This window comes from Trachemys scripta, chromosome 4 (genome assembly GCF_013100865.1).
Source record: "Trachemys scripta elegans isolate TJP31775 chromosome 4, CAS_Tse_1.0, whole genome shotgun sequence".
In the NCBI taxonomy this organism is placed as follows: domain Eukaryota; kingdom Metazoa; phylum Chordata; order Testudines; family Emydidae; genus Trachemys; species Trachemys scripta.
The window spans coordinates 31,415,889-31,439,889 of record NC_048301.1 but is presented as its reverse complement, the minus strand read 5'-3'; the positions used below and the strand labels follow the sequence as shown (position 1 = coordinate 31,439,889).

Genomic DNA, 24,001 nt, shown 5'->3' with positions numbered 1-24,001 from the left:
CTTTTCTGAGGGATAGGACAGTTACCTGTTCCGTAACTGGTGTTCTTTGAGATGTTGCTCAGGTGTATTCCACAGTAGGTGTGTGTGCTTGCCACGTGCACCGGTGCCGGAAGTTTTTCCCTTAGCAGTACCTCTAGTGGGGGAGCCCCGCTGCGACCCCTGGAGTGGCGCCTCTATATCGTGCTATAAAGGGGGCTGCACGCTCCCCCCACTCTCAGTTCCTTCTTGCCAGACAATTCCGACAGAGGGGAAGGAGGGCAGGATGTGGAATACACCTGAGCAATGTATCTCGAAGAACGCCAGTTACGGAACAGGTAACTGTCCTTTCTTCTTCGAGTGATTGCTCCTGTGTATTCCACAGTAGGTGACTCCAAGCTATACCTGATGGAGGTGGGTAGGAGTTTAAGGGTTACCCGGGTGGAGTACCGCCCTACCAAACCCTGCCGCGTTTGGGAGACGATCGCATAGCGCGATGAAAAGGTGTGGACAGAGGACCATGTAGCAGCCCTACAGATGTCCTGAATAGGGACATGAGCCATGTAGGCAGCCGACGAGGCCTGAGCTCTCGTCGAATGAGCCTTCACTATAAGAGGCAGGGAAACCCCTGCCAGGTCGTAACATGTGCATATGCACAAAGTGATCCAGCAAGAGATCCGCTGGGTGGAAACGGGCTGCCCCCCATGCGCTTGGCCGATGCAATGAAAAGCTGAGCGGATTTCCGGAATGGCCTGGTCCGGTCTAGGTAAAAAGCGAGCGCTCTACGCAGGTCTAGCATGTGCAGGCGTTGCTCCTCATTGGAGGAATGGGGCTTAGGACAGAGCACTGGGAGGAAAATGTCCTGATCAATGTGAAAAGCTGAGACTACCTTCGGCAAAAAAGCCGGATGCGGACGGAGCTGGACTGTATCCCTATGGAAGACTGTATATGGGGGTTCAGGGCCCTAAGCTCCGAGACCCGGCGGGCTGAGGTGATAGCCACCAGGAATGCCACTTTCCATGATAAGTGGGACCAGGAACACGTGGAAAGGGCTCAAAGGGGGGGCCCGTGAGGCGGGAGAGCACTAGGTTCAGATCCCAGAGCGCGACCGGGGGTCTGGCGTAAGGGAATGCCCGATCCAGCCCTTTTAAAAACTGGGATGTCATGTGGCGCCAGCCTTTGGGTCTTAAGGGACAGGAGGTAATCGAGGATGAGCTGGAGATATGCGGAGGAGGGGGAGGAGCCCCTCTCCCTCGCCCACGTGGAGAACCCATACCATTTGGCCAAGTAGGTTCGTCGTGTGGATGGTTTCCTGCTCTCAAGCAGAACCTGTCTAACATCCTCAGAACACCTCCCCTCCTCCTTGTTTAACCAGGGAGCAGCCACGCTGTCAAGTGAAGCGCGACTAGATTGGGGGTAGAGGAGACATCCTCCCTCCTGGGAGAGGCGGTCCGGTCGAGTCTGCGGAGGCCACTAGAAGTTGCAGGAGGGTCCCGTACCAATGACGACGGGCCCAATCCGGGGCTATCAGGATAATCCGCACTCTGTCTGCTCTTCACCTTCTGTAGGACCTTGCCTATCAGGGGGAAGGGTGGGAAGGCGTAGAACGGGCGGCCCGACCATGGAATTAGGAATGCGTCCGATATCGCCCCTTCGCCCTCTCCTGCCCTGGAGCAGAACCGAGGGCAGAGGCGATTCTGGATGGTGGCGAAAAGATCTACCTGGGGAGTGCCCCACTCCAGGAAGAGCCTCTTGGCCACCTCCCTGTGTAGAGACCACTCGTGCTGTTGGGAGAAAACCCTGCTTAAGCGATCCGCGAGCGTATTGCACTTCCGGGCAGGTGAAAAGCCCTCAAAAGGATATTGTGGGCTATACAGAACTCCCACAGGTGCTGGGCTTCCTGGCACAAGGCCACGGAACGCGTGCCCCCTTGTCTGTTGATATAATACATCGTGGTCGTATTGTCCGTGAGGACTCTGACCACCTTTCCCCCTAGGTGTTGGCTGAAAGCCACGCACACCAGGCGTACCACCCTGAGCGCCCTGACGTTTATGTGCAGGGACAATTCTGGGAGTGACCATCTACCCTGGGTTTTGAAGCTCCCTACATGGGCTCCCCAGCCCTAGGTCCAAGGCGTCCGACACCAGATCTAGTGAGGGAGGGGTCTCCCTGAAGGGGATACCGTGAAGCATGTTGCTCGGGAGGGACCACCATTACAGGTTGGCCACTACATTGGGTGGCAACGTGACAACCTTGTCCGGGCCGTCCCTGGCCTGGGAGTACTGGGAGGCCAGCCAGAGCTGGAGGGGCCTCATCCTGAGCCTGGCATGTCGCACCACGGAGGTGCATGCTGCCATATGGCCTAGGATTTGAAGGTACACCCATGCTGTCATCACAGGGAAGGCCGTGACCGAGGCGATGAGACCTTTGAGCGTTTCGAACCTGTCTCGGGGGAGGGAGGGCATGGCCTCCACCAAGTCTAACAGCGCGCCTATAAACTGTATGCGCTGAACCGGGACTAACGTGGACTTATCCTCGTTTACTACTAGGCCTAGACTTGTGCAGGTATCAAGCAGGAATTTCATCTGCGCCTGCACCTGGGACCGAGGCCTGCCCTTGAGCAGCCAATCGTCCAGGTAGGGGAAGATCTGCAACCCATTCCTCCTGAGGTGGGCTGCCACTACCGCCATGCATTTGGTAAAAACCCTGGGGAAAGGCCAAAGGGATGGACCGTAAACTGATAGGGTCTCTCCCTACCAGGAAGCAGAGGAAGCGCCTGTGGCCCTCGAAAATATGAATACGGAAGTATGCATCCTGGAGGTCCAAGGCTGCGAACCAATCCCCCGGGTCTAGGGACGGAACAATAGAGGCCAGGAACACCATATGGAATTTGCAGCGGACCAGAAACTGGTTGAGATTCGGCAGGTTGAGGATGGGCCTGAGTCCACCTTTCGCCTTTGGGATCAGGAAATACTGGGAGTAAAACCCCTTGCCCTGGAATTCGTGAGGTACCCTCTCCACCGTGCCCAGGGTGACGAGGCGCATCACCTCCTGATTTAGAAGGAGGGTGTGCTCCGGGTTTCCGGGGACATTGCGGGACAGAGGATGGTGGGGTGGGGGTGAATCGAACTGCAGCATGTAACCCTGGGAGATGGTACTGAGGACCCACCGGTCCGACGTTATATGGGACCATTGCACTGGGAAGGCAGATAAACGGTTGCCAAAAAACGACTTTAACAACTGGGGGGCTTCCCTGGCAACAGGATCGGTGGCCCCCTGCAACGAGTCAAAAACGCCTCTTCCCCTGTCTCTTGCCCTTCGAAGGGCTGGGGCGTGGGGCCGAACAGGACTGGTGCTGTGAGGTCCCTAGGCCTCTTAGGCGGGGGCTCATATATGTCCCTTACAGGGGGAGCCGAGGGCTGCGGCCTGGGTTTGTCCTTGGCTGGCGGGCCATACAGGCCGAGAGTCTACAGAGTGGTGCAGGAGTCCTTCATTCCATGCAGACGAGTGTCGGTTAGGTCTGCAAACAGGGCCTTTCCATCAAAGGGCAGGTCCTGCATGAGGGACTGGGATTCCACGGACAGTCCCGACAGCGAGAGCACGACGCCCGTCACATGGAGATAGCCAAGGCCATCAAACGAGCCGCTGTGTCGGCCGCCTCCGACGCCGCTTGGAGCACCGCTTTCACCGCTGCCGCACCTTCGTCGACTAGAGCCTTGAATTCCTTTCTGTCCTTTTCTTGGAGGGAAAGCTCGAATTTCAGCAGAGACCCCCACAAGTTAAAATCATACCCGCTCAGGAGTGCTTGATGGTTTGCCACCCTGAGCTGGAAACTTTTTTCCCTAAAAGTGTCTAGTCTCCTGGCGTCTTTATCCTTGGAGGTGGGTGCGGGCTGGCCGTGCTTTTCTTGGTGGTTGACAGACTCCACAACCAGTGAGTTCGGGGCAGGATGAGTGTACAAGTACTCGTGTCCCTTCGTTGGCACGAAGTACTTCTGCTCTGCCTTCTTAGAAATGGGCGGCAGAGAGGCAGGGGTTTGCCAGAGCCCGACAGAAATATTGGCTACCCCTTGGTGAAGTGGCAGGGCCACACGGCCTGGTGCCGAGGAGGACAGGACATTAAACAAAGTGTTCAATGGCTCCTCCATCTCCTCAGCCTGGAGCTGGAGATTTGTGGCTACGCGTCGGAGAAGCTCCTGATGAGCCTTAAAATCCTCCTGAGAAGGAGGGGGTGGTGTCGCTATGGACTTGTCCGGTGCCGACGAGACAACCGGTACCGCCCCTAGGGCATCGGGCGGTACCGTCGGGTTGCACTCCACATCTCAGTCCGGGCGCGGTGCCAGTGGTTCGGTACCTGAGGACTGCTCTCGGTGCCGAGATGGGGACACCGAGTGGACCTGGGACGCCCCAGCCACTGAACGGGGCCTTGCTGGTGCGGGCGCTTGGGGCCACAGTGCCCATTGGCACCACTGTCCTTGCCAGGGCGCCTCTTGCCACTGAGCCGTCTGAGGTCCTACTAGAGCTCCTTGCTCTTGAGGGACAATGCAGCCCGGGGAGGTATGGCTGGGGCCCGAGGCCGAAGTTACCGAGGAGCGCACGGTGCCGTACAAGCGGCTGGACTGGTCCTGGCCATGTTGGCTCCGACCGTGGGATTTGGACCTCGACGACGAGGAGATGTACACATCGGGAGGAGCTATGTCTGGAATCCCTTCGGCAACCGTGGCTACAACGTCTCGGTGCCGGTGCCAGTCAGGATGCACTCCGAGTATGGCGCGTGCCGTGGTATAAGCGGCAGTGCCGATGGGATAGAGACCTGCTATCACTCCGAGTGGAAGAGAGCATCGACACTTTCTGTCCCGGTGCCTGCAACCCCTCTGGGCAGAGGAAGACTCCGGAGACTCGCTCTCAGGTGACCCAGTCAACCGAGTGGAGATCTGTCGTGGGCTACGGGAAGGCCCCGCAGATTAATCTGGGACCTCAACCTCTGACGTGGCAGGGGAGGGTTGGTGAGCGCCCAGAGGCGGCTTCCTGTCCTGCCCGGCACTGGCAGGACGAGGCTATCATGCACTGCCTGAGCTGCCTCCGGCGTCGACGGCATCCTCACCGCCAGAAAGGCACGCGCGGACGGGGCCAGACTACTCCGCTCAACTCGAGTCGGAGGTCTGGGCCCCGAGGGGGATTGTGGGCTGCCCAACTCGGGTTCGGCCTCACCCCGTCCTTGTCTCGACGCCGCTGGATCTTGCCTTGTTTCTTAGTGGGGGAGCGGTGCTGACTGGTGGATGGGGCTTCGCTCCGCACCGAGGATGTGGTGCCCGGCGCCGGGTCGGCGCGCTGGTGCCGGGGCCAATGCAGACTCCATAAGCAGGGCCCGGAGTCGGATATCTCGTTCGCGCTTAGTCCAGGGCTTGAACGACTTACAGATTTTGCAGCGCTCACTTATGTGAGCCTCGCCCAGACAGCGAAGAGACAGAGTGTGGATCGCTTCTGGGCATGGAATTGCGACAGGAGTCGCACGACTTGAAGCCTGGGGTTCGGGGCATGCCCTGAGTCAGGTCACTAACTATACAAAACTATTGATGGTCGAAGATCGTACTACTAAGGATAGAAGCTACAGCAATGCTGGAGCACAAAGTTCCGACTACCTTCACTGGCGGCAAGAAGGAACTGAGGGTGGGGGGAGTGTGCGGCCCCCTTTATAGCGCGATATAAAGACGCCACTCCAGGGATTGCAGCGGGGCTCCCCCACTATGGGTACCGCTAAGGGAAAAACTTCCGGCACCGGTGCACGTGGAGAGCACGCACACCTACTGTGGAATACACCTGAGCAATCACTCGAAGAGGAAATTAAAATTCAGTCTGAAATAGTATCTCTTTTCCAGTAAATGAAAAATGAAATAGGTTTTCTACCAATTCAGTATGTATGCTACCTTCATGATAAAATAAACATATGTATTAAATATTTAACTGTTAGCAGAGAATCTTTAGCACTGATGTTTTTCTACCCAGACCATAAACATTTTAAGTTATAGTTCTCACTGTGATTTTAAACACTTACAAATCCACTGTAAATTTGTTCTGTAATTGCAAATTGTATTTGAGGCTCACTGGGCTTGATTAAATAAGAACAAGTTTTTCACTGCTTACAGAGATAGGAAAACAGGAAGAAAACAGGAACACAGGAAATACCAGATTGGATCAGACCAAAGGTTCATCTAGTCCAGTATCCTGCCTCTCATAATTACCAGCAGCAGATGCTTTACGGGAAGATGTTAAACTGACTACCACAGAAGTCAACTCCCACCTGTTTATGCTCTCTGTATGTGTGTATATATATCTTCTCAATATATGTTCCATTCTATATGCATCCGAAGAAGTGGGCTGTAGTCCACGAAAGCTTATGCTCTAATAAATTTGTTAGTCTCTACGGTGCCACAAGTACTCCTGTTCTTCTTTTTGCGGATACAGACTAACACGGCTGTTACTCTGAAGCTTGGGTTGGTGATTGCTTGCCTAAACTTGCAAACTGTAAACGTGAGCTATTGAGTGACTATTGACATGACAGGCCTTCACAAGAGAAGAGACACAATATGATGGCTTTCAGTAAACTGCTGCAGTTTGATGTAATAACATCAGAGTATACTTAAGTGGAGGAGGTGGTGAATGCAGACACATATTGCATAATTTATCCCAATGCTTCTTTTGTCTACCGTCCCCTCCTCCAGACTACGATGGTGCCAGCTTCCCAATCAATTTGGGAAATGCTGATGTGTGTATTTTATTATTTTGCACGGAGAGAGAAATTTGTCACTATGTTTGAACAGTTCTGTCAAGGCTATAAAAGCAGTCATTCCGTTCATTTCAGGATCCGGTCCACCATTTCCCGCCTTAGTTTTTAAAGATGACAAGCTCCACAATCAACAGCAGAGACTCATGCTCTCTTCCAGCAGCAAGGGGCTCAGAGAATTTCTTAGTTAAAAAGCCTAAAGGATGTCTGATGCGATCTGTGCAGTGGCTCACAACAGAGTAGAAGCCTTTGCTACTCCCACTGCTGACATGGTCTGTTGTAAATGGTTAAGAAAGAGAATCCACCCCAGGTCTCTTGAAGAACTGGTAAGGAAGGGATGCAGCTCCTTGATATGAAGAAAAGCTGAGGAAAGGAGAAAGTTGCAGACCATCATTCAACCCCTCACTTGTAATAATACAAAGCATCAGCGGGGAGGAGGAGTTCCCTAGCAGGAGGCTGGTTGTATAGTGGGAACCATGTAATCTTAACAGGAGTAAAAATTTTCCAGTATGCAAACAAATGTTTTGGTACCTTCTAAATAGACCAAAATTTATTCCACTTAGCAAATATATTATTCAGATTGCACATCCCTAGTATCTAGGTCTAAAGTCATAAAAACAACAGAATGTAAACAGTTTACTACTGTAATTCTATAAGTGGATAAATCCACATACAGTGTAACAGTAACCTGGTGGTAAAACTTATTTGAGCAGAAGATAGTTCTATAGGATAATAAGCAACTATACCAAAGTTATAACAGCTTATTTAAGAACATAAGAATGGCCAAGATGGGTCAGACCAGTGATCCATTTAGCCCAGTATCCTGTCTTTCAACAGAAGCCAATGCCAGCCAGATGCTTCAAAGGGAATGAAAAGAACACGGTAATTTACTGAGTGATCCATCCCTGTTGTCCAGTCCCAGCTTCTAGTAGTCAGACATTTAGGACACCCAGAGCATTTAGGAAACCTTGACCATCTTGACTAACAGCCATCGATGGACATATCCTCCACAAACTTATCTAATTCTTTTTTGAATCCAGTTATACCCTAAGCTGTTCTATACCCCTAATCTTTCTGTTGCATTTATCTGTATCTTTTCCAATTCTAATTTTGAGATGGGGCGACCAGAACTGCACACAGTTTTCAAGGTGTGCAAGTACCAGGGATTTATATAGTGACATTATGATATTTTCTGTCTTATTATCTGTCCTTTTGTTAATGGTGTCTACAATTTTGTTAGTTTTTTTGACTGCTGCTGCACTGCATGCACTGACTGCATGTTTTCAGAAAACTATCCATGATGACTTCAAGAGCTCTTTTTTGAGTGGTAATAGCTTATTCAGAACCCATGTACAGATATTTGGGATTGTGTTTTCCAGTGTGCATTACTCTGCACTTAACAACATTGAATTTAATTTGCCATTTTGTTGCCCAGTCACCCAGTTTTGAGAGATCTCTTTGTAACTCTTCACAGTTAGCTTTGGACTTAACTATACTGAGTAATTTAGTATCATCCACAAACTTTGCCACCTTACTGGTCACACACTTTTCCAGTTCATTTATGAATATGTTCAACAGCAGAAGTGCCACTACAGTTCCTTGGGGGATCCGGCTATTTACCTCTTTTCACTGTGAAAACTAACCTTTGTTTTCTATCTTTTAACCAGTTACTGATCCATGAGAGGACTTTCCCTCTTATCCCATGACTGATTACTTTGCTTAAGAGCCTTTGGTGAGGGACCTTGTCAAAGGCTTTTTGAAAGACCACATACACGATATCAATTGGATCACCCTTGTCCACATGCTTGTTGACACCCTCAGAAAATTCTAAAGCATTATTGAGGCATGATTTCCCTTTACAAAAGCCATGTTGACTTTTCCCCAAGATATCATGTTCATCTTTGTGTCTGATAATTCTGTTCTTTACTACAGATTCAATCAATTTGACTGGTACTGAAGTTAGGTGTATTGGTCTGTAATTGCCAGGATCACCTATGGAGTCTTTTTTAAAAATCGGCGTTACATTAGCTATCTTCCAGTCATTTGGTACAAAGGCTAATTTAAGTGATAGGTTACATATCAACTACAATTTCATATTTGAGTTCCTTCAGAACTCTTGGGTGAATACTATCTGGTCCTGGTGAATTGCTGTTTAATTGATTAGTATGTTCCAAAACCCTCCTGAGACTTGTGAAATATAAATCATAACTAGCCACCTGACAACTGATTCCTGCCTCACACTTGTTATTTGAAGCTGCAGAGTGCCCTTTTAACTTTTTCATTTTTCAAATCTTTTCAGAAAGGATCAATTCACACAATTTTTGCAGTTCTATGTAAATATGTATAAGTTTATAATACTGATCACTTAAAATTTTATTTCTTAGTAGTATTCTCTAAATAAAATACGCAAATGTTACAAATGCATGCTTCCTTATCCCATTAAATAAACAGAAAATGTTTATCTCCTAATTTTCACTATATTAATACATCTGCTCACAAGAATTCTTAAATTAATCACAGACTAAACATTTACAATCAAATGATGGACACAGAATTTCACATAAACTCAGATTATTTTAGAAATGGTGATGGCAATTCTAATCTATTAACATTAATAACCTTTCAAATGAATCAACTTCAAAACTCCCTTACTATCCTCTGCTAATAAAACCCTGTGACCAAACTTTCCAAAATAGTCCGCATTGTCTATAACAGTGGTTTCTTTGAATTTGAAAGTTTAAAGAAGGAGACTCAATGGGATTTGTGTGACTAACTCCCATAGGTCCCTTTAAAAATCACAGCTTTTGTTCTTTCACTCCTCTTTGCTTCAACCTGTTTCAAAGGTTGAGGAGTTTAGGTAATCTCAATGTAGTGCAGGAGAGTTGGAAGTTAATTGCTATCGAAAAGCAAAGAAAAATAAGTCACAAGTATATAGTCTGGGTTGGGCACCATTTATGCAAAATAACAGAACGACACCATTTTTGCTTTTTTCTCATGGGCTCCTAATCTGAACATCTGTGTCTTAGTTGACTCCAAGTAGTTTCTCACAGTCCTTCTCCAAAGGATGGGATAGCCTCTAATGCAGCCTCTGGCAATCCCTGTATTTTGTGGGTCTCTAGTCAACACTACCACTGGAGCTTCATCATGCATGGGCTATGCCTTTTTATAGTCATATAGTCTTTTCAGTCATCAAATCAAGCGTCCTGACCATGTGTCACTCTCATCCCCGGAAATCTAATCCCACAATATTTCATGCTTCTCTGGTATCACCACAATTAATTAGCATTTTGCTCATTCATGGCTCCTTCCAGAGGAAATGCATGGTACACAGTTTCTCTTAACAGTTGTTCTGTGGACAACTGGGAGCGGTTCTCTTAAAAGCAGAGTTTTGAGTGCCCAAAGTTCACTCTGCCTTTCTTCTAGTTTCTTCAGAAGTTTTCTTATTTAAAATGCAGATTTCTTGCTCTACATCTCACACTTACTATGGTGCTAAATGCCTACATTCTGGCTTCCCGTTCCACTCTACCGCACACTCACTCTGCTCTTTCCCCAGCATCACACAGAACTCTCCTAGTTTTGTTTGAATGGTTATAGACCCTCAGCCAATCACATTCCTCTGCAAGTTGCTTAGCTCTCTCGAGCAAGGTTTTGTTGCTGCATTTCACTCAATTTTTATCCCCCTTCCATCCCCAAAAGGTACTATGGCAGTTTTACTCTCATTGCTTCGACCAGGAATATATATATTCTGTATTCTTTAATTCCTACCCAGCCCATCAGAATTCACTGTAAAGGCCAACTTGTGTCCAGCTGAATATGCTATAAAAACACTCCATTATCTCTTCATCAGAAAACATAACCCATACAGAGAACTTGCTGGACAACTGCTAAAATCAGGATTTAAGCATGAATGTTGCGAAGAACTGAAGAAGGGTTTTGTTCCCTTAAAAAAGAAACTGAAGGTTGTTTTGAACTCAAATGTCTGAAAAAGGCATGAGAGGTCTGGGAAAGAAAACTAGTCATAATACATCAGCATAATGGCTCTCTGCTATCACCTTTGGCTTGTTTGATTTTACTTTTATTAGGGTTCATCTTTGATCCTAAAATTGTCTCAATGGTGGGAAGTTTTTGAAAGTTCAAGAACCCACATATTTAGTTACCACCTGAATAACATCTGGACATAGTAATTATCTCACACATGGTAAAACGATGTGTGAGATTTGCTGTCTAACTTTTTATTTCATGGCACATTTTTGTTGAGAAATATTTTGCTTTACTTCCAAATTACCTTTCGCAATCGCTATTCAGGATTTATGAAGAGAGAATTTTTGTCACTAAACCAACATTTTATTAGTTTACGATCAGCCTTTGCTTGTTTGAATGTTTTAATCAATAAACTTTTCATTCAACAGGAGACTTCATCTGCCATAATGTGAACAAATTACCAAGGAAATCTTACATTGTGACCAGATGATTACTGAACCGTCAGCATTTTTACTGGCATTTGCTCTGAGAAGACCTTTCCACCTCAAAGACTTGCTTATTGCCCGATTTCAGCAAATACAGCAATGTCCTAAATTTACAGATTATTTCTAAAATTGTGTATTAGATTATCAAAAATTCCATCTTGTCCCGAAGCCTAGATGTTCATAAGTATCCCTATGTAAAAGAAAATTATGATAAAATCCATGGCTTTCCTAGTAATTTTCTTGGTAATTTCTAAATAAATTTCAACATTAAATACTTGATTTAATGAAAATCTGTCATATATTCTTACTCTCGCCGCAGAAGAGGAAAGTTGCTTTATAAATCAAATTTAATGGAACAATGTCTTATTCAAAGCAAGAGAAATCTGAATTCAACAGAAACACTCAGGCAGGATGAAGAACACTTCCAATTTCACATGCACAAAAAGCAGGCATTAAAGCATTTAAAAATACGAATGGTGTAACATGCACTGGATTGTGTGCTAATGCAAGCAAACACATTTTGTGTAAAAAGACAGTACCTTCTGCAGAGCTACATAAAGCAGATGTTTCAATTGAAATTTACATTCTTCCTACTGAATATTCACAAGGCACCTGAGACACTTTTCCTCACACAGAAGTTGCAATGTTAATTATCAGTTTGGGCAGAAGAACATTTCAAGAAAGCCAAATCTGGGCAATAAGATTTAGCATACCCTCTCCTTTAGTTCTCTGAATAACGCTATCTGCACTGGGTGGGTGAAGGAATAACTTTTAATGGACTAACTTCTGTTGGTGAGAGAGACAAGCTTTCAAGCTTAGAGAGAGCTCTTCTTCAGATCTTCACAGGTCTATCTGCACTGAACAGACACCATACTTGCAGTGAAATATGTACAGCTCTTCCAAATTCTCCTTACTCCCCCCCCCCCCCCCCCAAGTTAAAAAAAAGTATCTTCACTACTTGGGAGAAATTTATTTCAAAGTGAAAAGTGTAATGAAAACACATATGCCACAATTTTCTATAGGCGAAGCATAAAATAATCTTAAAATATATCTGATGGTAGCAATCTCAAAATTGCAAAAAATGTGTTTTGTATCTTGGATAATTTATTTGTCTAACTTTAAATGTATATTTACTGATCTATGCTCTTTATTTTATTCTCTTTATTGAGGTCTTTAGCTCTCCTCTGACAATCACTATTTCAGGCAGTGGAACACCTCTCAGAAAAGAAAGCAATGGCCCACTGTGAATTGCACTAGAAATCAAATTAACAGTAGTAACATTACATATTAGACCACTGTAATGCTTACTCACAGTGGTGGCTTAAGAACTTTAATAATAAAAATTACCGGTGACTGACCATTATTCTATATAAGACCTTCCTGAAATACCTTTATTTGCAGCCCTCCAGAAATTAATACTGCCTCTTTAATAATTAAATTCACGTGTTGGTTGAGTGCATTCAGATTTTGTAAGATTACAGCCCTCAGAGTGATTGAATGAGTAAACAGCATCAGCTGCACTTTACACACTGTATCAAACTTCCACTATTGATAAACAATATTTGCATTTTGTTGTGGAGAAATACGTGATTTTTAAGTCATTTAGAAATTAAAAGTAGACCTGTATAGTGAATACTACTTACAAACTGAAAAAAGGGAGTAAAAACCATGAAAGTAAGCATCTGGTGAGTTACCTTTGAACAACAGATGAAATCACAAATTAAAATCTTAATTAAAAAAAGGCAAAATATAAAAACTAAATACTCCAAGAAAACAAAAAGACTTCTGATAATCTTCAAACTGAAAATCAGGTTTATTGTTTTCAGCTTTCAATAAAGGTTTTGAAAAAGAGGGGTTGTTACAACTTCTGAAATCATTTTGATTTTCATCAGTACAGTATGATGAACTAAACATTTGTGATGTGTGTTTTGTTTCTATTACAGGAAGATGTAGAATTGAATAAAATAAGCAGCCCACGATCTTCAGCCCTGAAATTTATACCAAGAAGCTACAAGGATCTGGACTAAATTTTTATTCATATAGCGTAAAGGGGAAAAATACCCAAAGCTTTGAATCTCACCAATTATTTACACTTTCGATAAGAATCTGACATTCTGCTTTTATACCCTACACATAATCATGTAAACTTCCCTCACATCATCATGCAATCTAGAAAGCTCTTTTCCTTATTAATACTGTAGCTTTTATTGGAAATGGAAAACTCAGACTTTATACCATTTAGTCTGTGTTTGCACTTCTGCGTTTTCTCATTATATGTTAGGCATCCCGGTGGAACTCCTGGTGACTCATTGCTCCACAAAGAACAAACAATCTAATGCTGCATGGGATATACCATCTTATAGCAGTATGCCCTGTGGAAGCACAATGCAAAACCTACAACACTTTCCTAGTTAATCAGGTATTAAAGTGCTACAAGATGGAACACAGCCTTCAACTTCTTAAGCTTTTGTATCTAAGTACCCTGAAGTTTAAAGAAACATAGATGCTTCCATAGATTTGAACATTTAAAATATCAAGGAGGGTGGTCATTGACCAATACCAAAACTGAACTTCAGAACACCGGATTATTGTGGTATAGCAGCGAAACCAAATAGTACTATACTTAAGGCTAACAATGAGGGTCAGGAATATTAATAGTAAGCAATCTAGTGGAAGGAGAACAAATATAAACTGAGAAAAATGTTTAGAAATATATTTTAAACAAGAGGTTACAACACCAACACCAGATTTATTTTGATATATTTTGTAGAGTTTTTAAGTGAGAGGAGAATCAGGCCTACAATGGGTTTAAATTAGCAGAACGCAATTGATTATAGTTCAGTAAGACAGATCAACAGACCTTTGCAATATGCAAAATAAACAAAATAAATACAAATTATTTGATGCATTTGCCACCTTGGTGCAAGATTTCAGGAAAAGATAGTTGTTATAAATTATAGTTATTCTAGTTGTTAATGAAGGATCCAACAACGCAAAATAAATTATTACAACTTATGGATGAGAAAGACAAACCTCGTAGATGGTTATATTCCTATGAGACAAAGGGTACCAGTATCTGAACTGACTATTCCAGGTTCAACACCAGATATACTTTATTGCAATGCATATAACAGGTACTCTAAAACAATATTGATTGATAATCCCTTTCTCCTCCCATCTATTACATTGTGCCACATCCAGGAGTTTGAGATACTAATCTATTCAAAACTGTAGAGCTTTCGGCACTCCAATATTACCTATTAAAATCTCCTTATGCACTACTAATGTTTGTATTTTTAATATTTCCCCCCCCACTACTTAACTAAGAGCATCTGACTAGGCAGGCTCCAGTTGAAGCTAATGTTTTGAAGTTTAAAATAGTTTAAATGGAAACACTGTTTATCAGTTATGGAGATTATCAGAAAAACAAACAAAGAGCAAATTAACACGCCTATCAGGAAGAGAGAACCAGTTTACAGAGAGGAGGTGCGTGGGGCCCAGAACATAGTTGCAGTATGGATAGGCTGCATGGGGCCACACACAGGTATCAGATTTGGGATAAGGGTGAGAAGGATGAGAAGATATAAACAAGTGAAGAGGAGATTCTGTTCTTGAGAGAGGAGATGAGGAGGAAGTATCAGAAGCTAAAAAAATGAAAGAAAAAATTGATAAAAGAAAAAAAATCCAAGAATAGGGTTTTAATGGATTCATGAATTCCAAAAAGAAAATGATATAATGCAAAGCATTTATTTCACTACTCATAGTATGAAGATGGTTTCTGCAGAAAACAAGTATTAGTTTTTCTTTATACAACTTGACAAAGTCCATTATCTTGTATGATATTCAAAGACAAGTGTCTTTATGTACAAGAAAACCAGAAAACTAGATTTAATCAAAACCAATTAATTTGGAAAGAAAATTTTCTTTAATATGCTCTAAACTCATTTTATTTGAGGAAAAACAAAGTTCTAGACAATGTGGTTTAAAACCAGCTACTAATTTTATTTTTTATTATGATAGTCCAAAAATAAGTGAGCTAAGACTATCACATAATAAAACAAGTACAATAGAACCTCAGAGTTATGAACACCAGAGTTATGAACTGACCAATGAACCAAAGATATGGTATCTAGCTAAAGTGGAGAAGGATTTTAGGAGGGCTGACATGACATGACATCTAGTCTTGTGAACAAAAGAGGTCTCGGCATGTCTACATTAGAAAATTGCACAGGTGTAACTTAAATTTATTAAGTCTGTTTAGTTAAACCAATGCAAATCCCTATGTAAACACTTATTTTAGGAGTGGCTTATTTCAGTTTAGTTTAAATTGGTAAGGAACTGACTTATGTTAAATTGATATATGAAACTCTTATCTGGAATAAGAGTATCTACACAGGATTTTGCACTAGTTTAGCATTTAGTTTAAAAACAACTTTAGCTAAACTGGTACAAGTTTTGTGTAGATAGACAAGGCCTCTGATATGATTATTAGCTCTAGTCTCTTGTTCCATAGGTCAGTAGAGGCTGAATATGCTGCTCAGATGTGTGGATAAGGGACTCATCACTTAAAAGTTGGCTTACAAAGGAAAAAAAAAGAACAGTTGATTCAATTCCCTTCCCTTCCTTTCTGATATATAAAGGAGGATCGAATGTTGCTCTCGTGAAGGTATTTTTTCTTGCTCATTTTTACCTTAAAACTATCAGAAATGACAGTTCTGTTCTTCTATATTTTTGAAGACCCACTGAACTGTAGTGGGAGCTCTCTCAGTGCATATAGATTCAACACCCCTGCACTATTATCATCTAAGACCTTTTCCTCCAAATGGTTCCTGACATTTGATAACATCTGTTTAACTCAAAAGTAAAAATCAAGGAGTTTTAAGATACCAACCTACAACACCTTCCCCTAATCAACATACTAAGTTTCACTTCCTTGGTACTTGTAGAGTCATAATCCTTCTACTTCCCCATCCATCTACACAGTGTTCCAGATAAAGAGGGTAGCAGAAAACCTGAATTTCTGTACGCTCTTTGGGAAAAGGATTGTCCCCATCTGTGTGCATGTACAGCATGCAGCGCAATAAACCCTAAATCCTTTCAACCCTCTCTTGGTCCTTAAGTGAATACATCTGAGGGCTTTTTCTACACACTGATCCCATAGAGTGACTGCAGAGTTTCTACCATTCTCCCTGCAGACCTTTCTATTACAAACTTTCCTCTCTTTCTATTAACCCCCAGCTCCTCCCTGCGGCAGTTCAGATTCAGAATAAGACAAATCTGAACTTCCAAAAAATTCAAGTTTGTTGAGATCCTTTGTTCCAGTTTTGGCTGAAGATAGTTTAAAGAACAGGTTAGACAAACATCTGTCAGGGATGGTTTAGGTAAACTTGGTCCTGCCTCTGTGAGGTCCCTTCCAGCCTCTACATTTCCTTGCTTGTGACAAGCCCCAGTAATAAAGGTCAGACCTGGATGCAAACTTCCCAAAAAGTTCACATGGTTTTAGATTACAAGTTTTGATCCAGGCATATCTCTATTTAACAGCACCTCATCTGGCTGATTAATGGTGAGTGATGAAGGGCTATGAAGAGAATTCAGTCTATAAAGGCAGCGATTACTGTTCATGGTCTGAGTAACTGGAGAAGTAAAATCAGGGTGTCCCAAGGCTCTGTAAAGAATCTTGGCACCCACTTGAAAAACAAATGTTTCTTTGCATGCATAAGTAGCTAAATTTTAAAATTTCATACCTCATTTCTTGTATTTTCTCGATAAAACAAAGCAGTGAGATAGCCCAGAATGTGGAATCATAGAATCATAGCATATCAAGGTTGGAAGGGACCTCAGGAGGTCATCTAGTCCAACCCCCTGCTCAAAGCAGGACTAATCCCCGGACAGATTTTTACCCCATTTCCCTAAATAGCCTCCTCAAGGATTGAACTCACAACCCTGGGTTTAGCAGACCAATGCTCAAACCACTGAGCTATCCCTCCTCCAACTGAATGATCACAAGCCAAATTTCATATTTTTAATTAAAATGCTTTTTTAAATTGCAAGTGCACATAAGAATGTGACTTCTTGCTATGGTACAGTACACACTGCATTAAGCCTTTATAATTCTCGGAAATAAGGCATTTATAACAGAATACCTACAATAATGGCAAAAATGTACCTCTTTGTGCATGTGAGTGCGCACATCTGGTCCAACTTCATGGTTTCAGAAATAAAGCAAGCAAGTACAATTTTTTACTATTGAATAATTCTGTTACATTATATTTCAACTACTCACAGGTTGATGAGTTCTAATTTACAGCTGTCAAAATGCCATAAAGGCATCTCAGGCTGGGAAACCTTTTCAAAAGCATTTTATATTGAAGCCTGAGTAAACAAAAAATCATGTCTCAAAGACAATTCAAAAAGTATGTTATAGTTTTGACATAAAACCACAAAAGCAAGGAAAGAGACAGCTAAGGAAAATCTCTTAATACTTGTGATACAATAGGATATAGATTAGGATAAGGTTAATATGGTGTCCTTTCATGTAAAGTTAGTGAAACTTAAAATCACCATATGTCAATTGTTTCCCCTTCTGAGAGATTCTCTTAAAACTGTACGTTTATTCATTCATTTTGGCTGTGAGTTTTTGGTTTATACAGTCTTTTAGGTGTATTTATTCATTCAAGTTATGATTGGTGAATATAAGATAATAGACAAATTACAGTTTATAAATATGTACTGACATGTAATGACATCGTAAAGTTAACCTGCTGCATCTGTGCAGCATTTTATTTTGCACTGTGTTTAATGAGAAGTTCATTATCTGACTTGTAAAATATTTATTTCTCTTGAAGTGTCAAAAGCTATTAGCCTCTATTGTGAGCCTGCCACTAAAATGAAATCTGTTTTCAAATATGAAGTGCCAAAAAATAGCTAAAAAAAAATCTTAACGTTTTTGAAGGGGTGGATCCCTAATTTGCTTATTAAATAATACAAAGAAAAAATTTACTCAGAAATGCTCAGATACCAAGGGAATGGGTAAAGTATCAGACCCTAGCTAGAATAGAATAGATCAGCATGCCAACTTTTAACCATTATTAAATATTTAACAATAAGTATAGTAATATATATATAAACATTTTAGGAAGTATTTTATTAATACAAATGTACTGACAGGCCTGGGAAATGGGCATTTTTAAAAACATAAATTAATTAATTAATAAAAAGTAAAGTTTATATATTGCAAGCATCTCCTCAAACAAACTTGATACTGCAATTTATTTTATTTTTTTTACTTTACAACAACGAAGATATATAGTGCAAAAATAATCACATCTTACACTGACTGCTTTGGTCTTTTTATCTTGTAAGATCTGACCGATTATACTGAGCCACACATTATCTTTGCCACTTTATTGTTCAAGATGTTAATTCTCACCTGTTTCAGGGTCACTGAAGTCAGGTAAGGTAATCGTATTGAGTTGTCGTCTGTCAGCAATGGCTCTGTCTAACAAGCTGCTCCCACGTCCAGAATCACTGTAACACAATATTTGAAGTACAAGTCATTTAAAATATAAAATCAAACACTGACTGTTGAGATACAATTTTTATACTGTACCTCCTCACATGTTGTTGCAAAAAAATGTGGATAGTGATAATCAAAGTTTAGTATTAAACATGGCCAATTATTCAATTAAACAACTACACTAAATAAAAGGTAACTAAAAATTTAATCCATACTTATTTTAACAATTTTTGTTCCATAATAAAATCAATCAAAATGGGCACAAAAGATACAAACATTTCAAGTGAGTCATATAATGTTATAGCTTTACAAGTGAAGTACATACTCAGATTCAAGTTATTAAACTAGTGCACAATATAGTAAATTTACATGACAATTAATAAGATGATGACAGTTCTAAAGAACAGAATCTAAACACATCCAAACCAAAACAAAACGTAGGACAAAGAGTGAAAGTTCAAGAGGAGCTGTGGAGATTACTAAAGAGTAAAAGAAATGCTCAAAGACCTGAGTTTTAAGCAGGGATCTGAAGAAAAGAGGATGTTTTGCAGATAAACCAATTCAATTTTATGCTTAGTTAAATTTAGGGCAACAACCTTTGTCTAAGCAGCAAAGAGTGCTGTGGCACCTTATAGACTAACAGACGTATTGGAGCATGAGCTTTCGTGGGTGAATAACCACTTCGTCGGATGCATGCATCCGACACAGGACTCTTTGCTGCTTTTACAGATCCAGACTAACACGAGATCCAGACTAACACGGCTACCCTCTGATACTGGACAACCTTTGTATAAATACAGATGGTACAGGAGACTGGTAATGAATTATTGTTAGACTCCTGCAGCTCTGTTCACTGCATTTGAGTCTAGTCTAGTTTGGCAGTAACGAAGTCAATGCCATCTAGCCGGCTGATTTGGCAGCCTATTTGTAGGGCCCTACCAAATTCACGGTCCATTTTGGTCAATTTCATGGTCATATGATTTAAAAAATCATAAATTTCATGATTTCAGCAATTTAAATCTGAAATTTCACAGTGTTGTAATTGTAGGGGTCCTGACCCAAAAAGGAGTTATATGTGTGTGTGTGGGGGGCAGAAGGTTATTGTTGGGGACGGTGGGGGGTTGCGGTACTGCCACCCTTACTTCTGCGCTGGGCAGCTGGAGAGCAATGGCTGCTGGCCGGGAGACCAGATCTGAAGACAGAGTTGCAGCCAGCAGCAGCACAGAAGTAAGGATGGCTTGATATGGTATTGCCACCCTTACTTCTCCGCTGCTGCCTGCAGAGCTGGGCCCTCAGTTAGCAGCCTCCACTCTCCAGCCGCCCAGCTTCAAAGGCAGCTGCGCAGAAGTCAGGGTGGAATGGTATGGTATTGCCACCCTTACTTCTGCACTGCTGCTGGTGGGGCACTGCCTTCAAAGCTGGACACCCAGCCAACAGCCACCACTCTCCGGCCACTCAGCTCTGAAGGCAATGCAGAAGTAAGGGTGGAAATGCTTCTACCCCCCAAAAGAACCTTGTGAGCCCCCCCGCAACAACTTCCTTTTCGGTCAGGACCCACCCCCAATTTGAGAAATGCTGGTCTCCCCAGTGAAATCTGGAGAAGAGATTTCATGGTCCATGACACGTTTTTCATGGCTGTGAATTTGGTAGGGCCCTACCTATGTGGAAAAAAATTGGTCTATTAGTCCATTTCTTAGTTCACATCACAAATAAACCAACCATATGGACACTTGACTGGCAGTTTTAGCAGAAGGACCAGGACTTAATGGGAATGGAGAATGAATTTCCTTTCACCCCTAAACTGTCCCTCCAGGTTGGTGGTGAGGCACATTAGCAGGACAGTGATGGGAAGCTCGTACTGATACTGTCCGTGCCTTAAACATTCTGTGGATAAACAGATAACTTTTGTTTCTAGGGCTGTTAATCTGGGACTTTTCACAGTTAATTCTCCCTTTTAAAAGGCATTTTTTCAATGGAACCCTACATTGTAATAGCACCATTTAATACTGTATATGCTCTTGTCTAATTCTCCTCTCACAACAGTGACAATTCAGAGTAACTCCATTCAATTCACCAGTATAAGATGGGGTCTAAGAGAGATCAGAATCTGGGCCAATTTTATATCTGTCCCAATTTTTAAATGGCCTCCTACTTTTGAATTCAAATGTATTTTTGCCCTTTTCTTTCAATTCAGCTACTAAACTCATTATAGTTACACACTTTAAAAACAGAGTGAAAGATACTATTTCCTTTCTTTATGAAGATGTTGCTAAAATGTTACCAATAAGATCTTGCATGACACTAATGTCATTGCTAGACTGCAATTTCCCTGCAAAGGGATGCTATTATAGCAATCTACAGGAAACAGAAGGGAATTTTCTGGGATACAGACTATCAGCTATAGTTATTACATCAGTTGGCACATTTTTTTGGTAACAGCTATATTAATTACTTCTTCAACCCAGGAACAATGTCACGCTAAATATCGTTGAACAGAACAACATTTAATGTAAATTACCTTTTAATTACTGCACTGACATTCTGGGTGAATATCTGGTTTCCTCCCGTAGTTAATTCACATTTTGTATTTATTCCAAAATAAGCCTGTATGCGACAATGTCCTACACTGCTCCTAATTTGGGGTGTGGCCTACCTCTTTCCTATTTAATGTACAGAAATGGAATGAAAGTTATACGCATGTACACTGTATTCTCTTAATTAGGCTGAGTTGGTTTAAGGAGGGAATTACATTATACTGTAATTGTAATGAGAAAAATATAGAAAAAGAAGAGAAAGAACCTATTTTAATTTTCAATATACTTTAGCAACCAGACTACAGATGCATTGCATTTGATGTAAGTATTATGCCTTAATCCTACAAGCCTTATACCTTACAATAAGGGAATTAAAGAGTAGCAGAATTCTAAGGATTTATAGCCAATTAGTGAGCAAACATTTACTTGTATGCTGGAAATGACTTTCAACAACAAAGAGCAGATTGATCTTATAAAACACAAGAAAACAAAGCCATGGGAAAGAGTAGTATTAGCACTTTTATATCATGTATTCAGTTGTTTTCATAGGTAACAGATTAATGAGGACACTGAGTCCAACCTTCTCCTACAAAAGGTGATCTGATTGCAACCAGAGATATGTGCCATTGCGAATCGAGCTAGTCAGGACAGGGAACTTTCATTCAGCAGCAAAAATTAGAAAGGGAACCCCCTTCTAATTATAATACTGCTCTGTGTTCAACTACTATTGGTGTGAAAATGCAATATGCTACATTAGGGTAGGTATGTCACATCACCACAATCCTGTCAGCACTATATCGGGGAGCTATGCCACATCAGATGCTACATAAGGGAGGTGAGTGATACCATCACAACCACAACAGTGCCAATGTGATGTGATTCGCAAAACCAAGTCTCTTGTGTCACAGCATTTATTCATAGCCCCCCTGTTCCCTGAGATCTACTTTGATCTTGATTGTAATTTATAAAGATTTTTTTTATAACTGAATTGTTAGAGCTTTTTTTACCAAAATCAGCAGCCTCAAAATCTAGGTTAGTGTCAAATACGGAGACAGAGGTTCCCAGGTTCTTAAGGAGAGGTGGAAAGATTAAGAAAGTTGGCAATTATTATTCAGAACTGATATAAAACCCAATGTAATGAGAACACTAAGCTTTTATAATTCAGGGCAGGTCAGAATTCCTGCTGATATCTGGAGGAGTTGTTACTTAACTGAAGTATTTTTAGGCTCGATAGCACTGAGCACATCAGGAAAGCAATGACAAAGCATGGTTAGATATTCGTGCTGCATACAAGTATAATTGCATGTTGCAGGAAAGTATAAAGATACGCTTACAATGTTACGTGCACAGGTATGATGCTGCAATTAAGCTATAAGTAAATTGAAACCATTCTGCTCAGCAGAGCATTCTGGGAATTTGGATAAGAAACTCTTTTTGCCATATATATAAAATGGGAAATATTAGAAATATTTTTCAAATGACAAACCTACTAACAGTATCTGGACCCTTTCCAAATAATCCTATTCTAATCTATTTCTAGCCCCTTTTCATACTGGTGTAACAATCTGAACAGAATATTTGGCTTGTAAATATTTATAACATACTCTGAAAAACAAAATTTACTGATTTTATATATAAAGTTGTTGAAAAAGAGATGTGGAAATAGGCTGTCCTATTTCCACATCTCTTTTTCAACAACTTTATTTTTAAATGAGGGATATCTTCAGGAAAATAATAGTTGCTTTTAAAGAGTTCATCTGTTCCTACTGCTTATTCCCACCTTCAATAAGAATACTCTCTTTGTGACATCATAACTAAATACTGTGCAAAAGATTGACACATCACAAAATGAGGACTTTATATTCAAGCAACGAGTAACCAAATTTGTGAATGCGGGGAAGGTTTTTAAAAAATGCATGGCTGAAGATTAAAGTGGACTGGGCTCTAAAGAGATGGTTCTCATGACAACTCAACAAGTCTTCTAAATCTATTTTTTCTCTTTAATGGAAGAAAAACAAAAATATAGTACTACTCTCCTGCATAAACTCCTCGCCCAGCAACAGGCCACCCCTGCAAGTGCAAGTGCTTTTTAAATTGTCACACACTACAGGAATTTAGATAAAACAGAAATATTCCTTATACAGTATTAAATATTTTATTTATTTATTTATTTTTAGTACTATTTTTCTATAAACTACAGCAAAAGCTACAACACATATAGCTAGTATAAACAAGGGATTAGACAGGTATTTGGAAGCAACATATTTTCAGGTATAAAAGGTACCACAATGGAGGGCACAGTTCAAGCTGAACCCCCTATCTCCCTTGTGGTAAAATTGCTTATATTCCCATTAGTACAGTGGCTCTCAAACTTTTTTACTGGTGACCACCTTCACATAGCAAGTCTCTGAGTGCGACCCCCCCTTACAAATTAAAAACCCTTTTTTACATATTTAACACCATTATAAATGCTGGAGGCAAAGCGGGGTTTGGAGTGGAGGTTGACAGTTCACAACTTCCATGTAATAACCTCGCGACCCCGAGGGGTCCCAACCCCCAGTTTGAGAACCCCTGCATTAGTAGAAAGGTAAATTAATCTAAAGTACCATCTGCTCGGTTAGGCTCTGGCCCTTTGCACCACTAAAGCAATGTCAAGGGGTAGAGACTTGGACATAACTGGTCAATTGTAGTTAATTTGGCAGAACTAGTTCCATACATCAAATGCC

The 24,001-nt window shown here is 41.8% G+C and overlaps 1 protein-coding gene across 5 annotated transcripts in view; it reads right to left on the bottom strand.

Annotated features, from left to right (window-relative positions):
• TTC7B (tetratricopeptide repeat domain 7B) overlaps positions 1-24,001 on the bottom strand; it is a 315,699-nt gene that overhangs the window by 92,652 nt on the left and 199,046 nt on the right. For 3 of the 5 annotated variants that reach the window (XM_034768134.1, XM_034768136.1, XM_034768138.1), the window contains 2 exons: positions 18,655-18,752; positions 12,869-12,919 (listed from right to left, as the gene is read on the bottom strand). In XM_034768134.1, the coding sequence (XP_034624025.1) occupies positions 12,869-12,919; positions 18,655-18,752 (149 nt within the window). The remainder of the gene's footprint in view (positions 1-12,868; positions 12,920-18,654; positions 18,753-24,001) is intronic. The other 2 variants (XM_034768135.1, XM_034768137.1) reach the window with 1 other exon arrangement.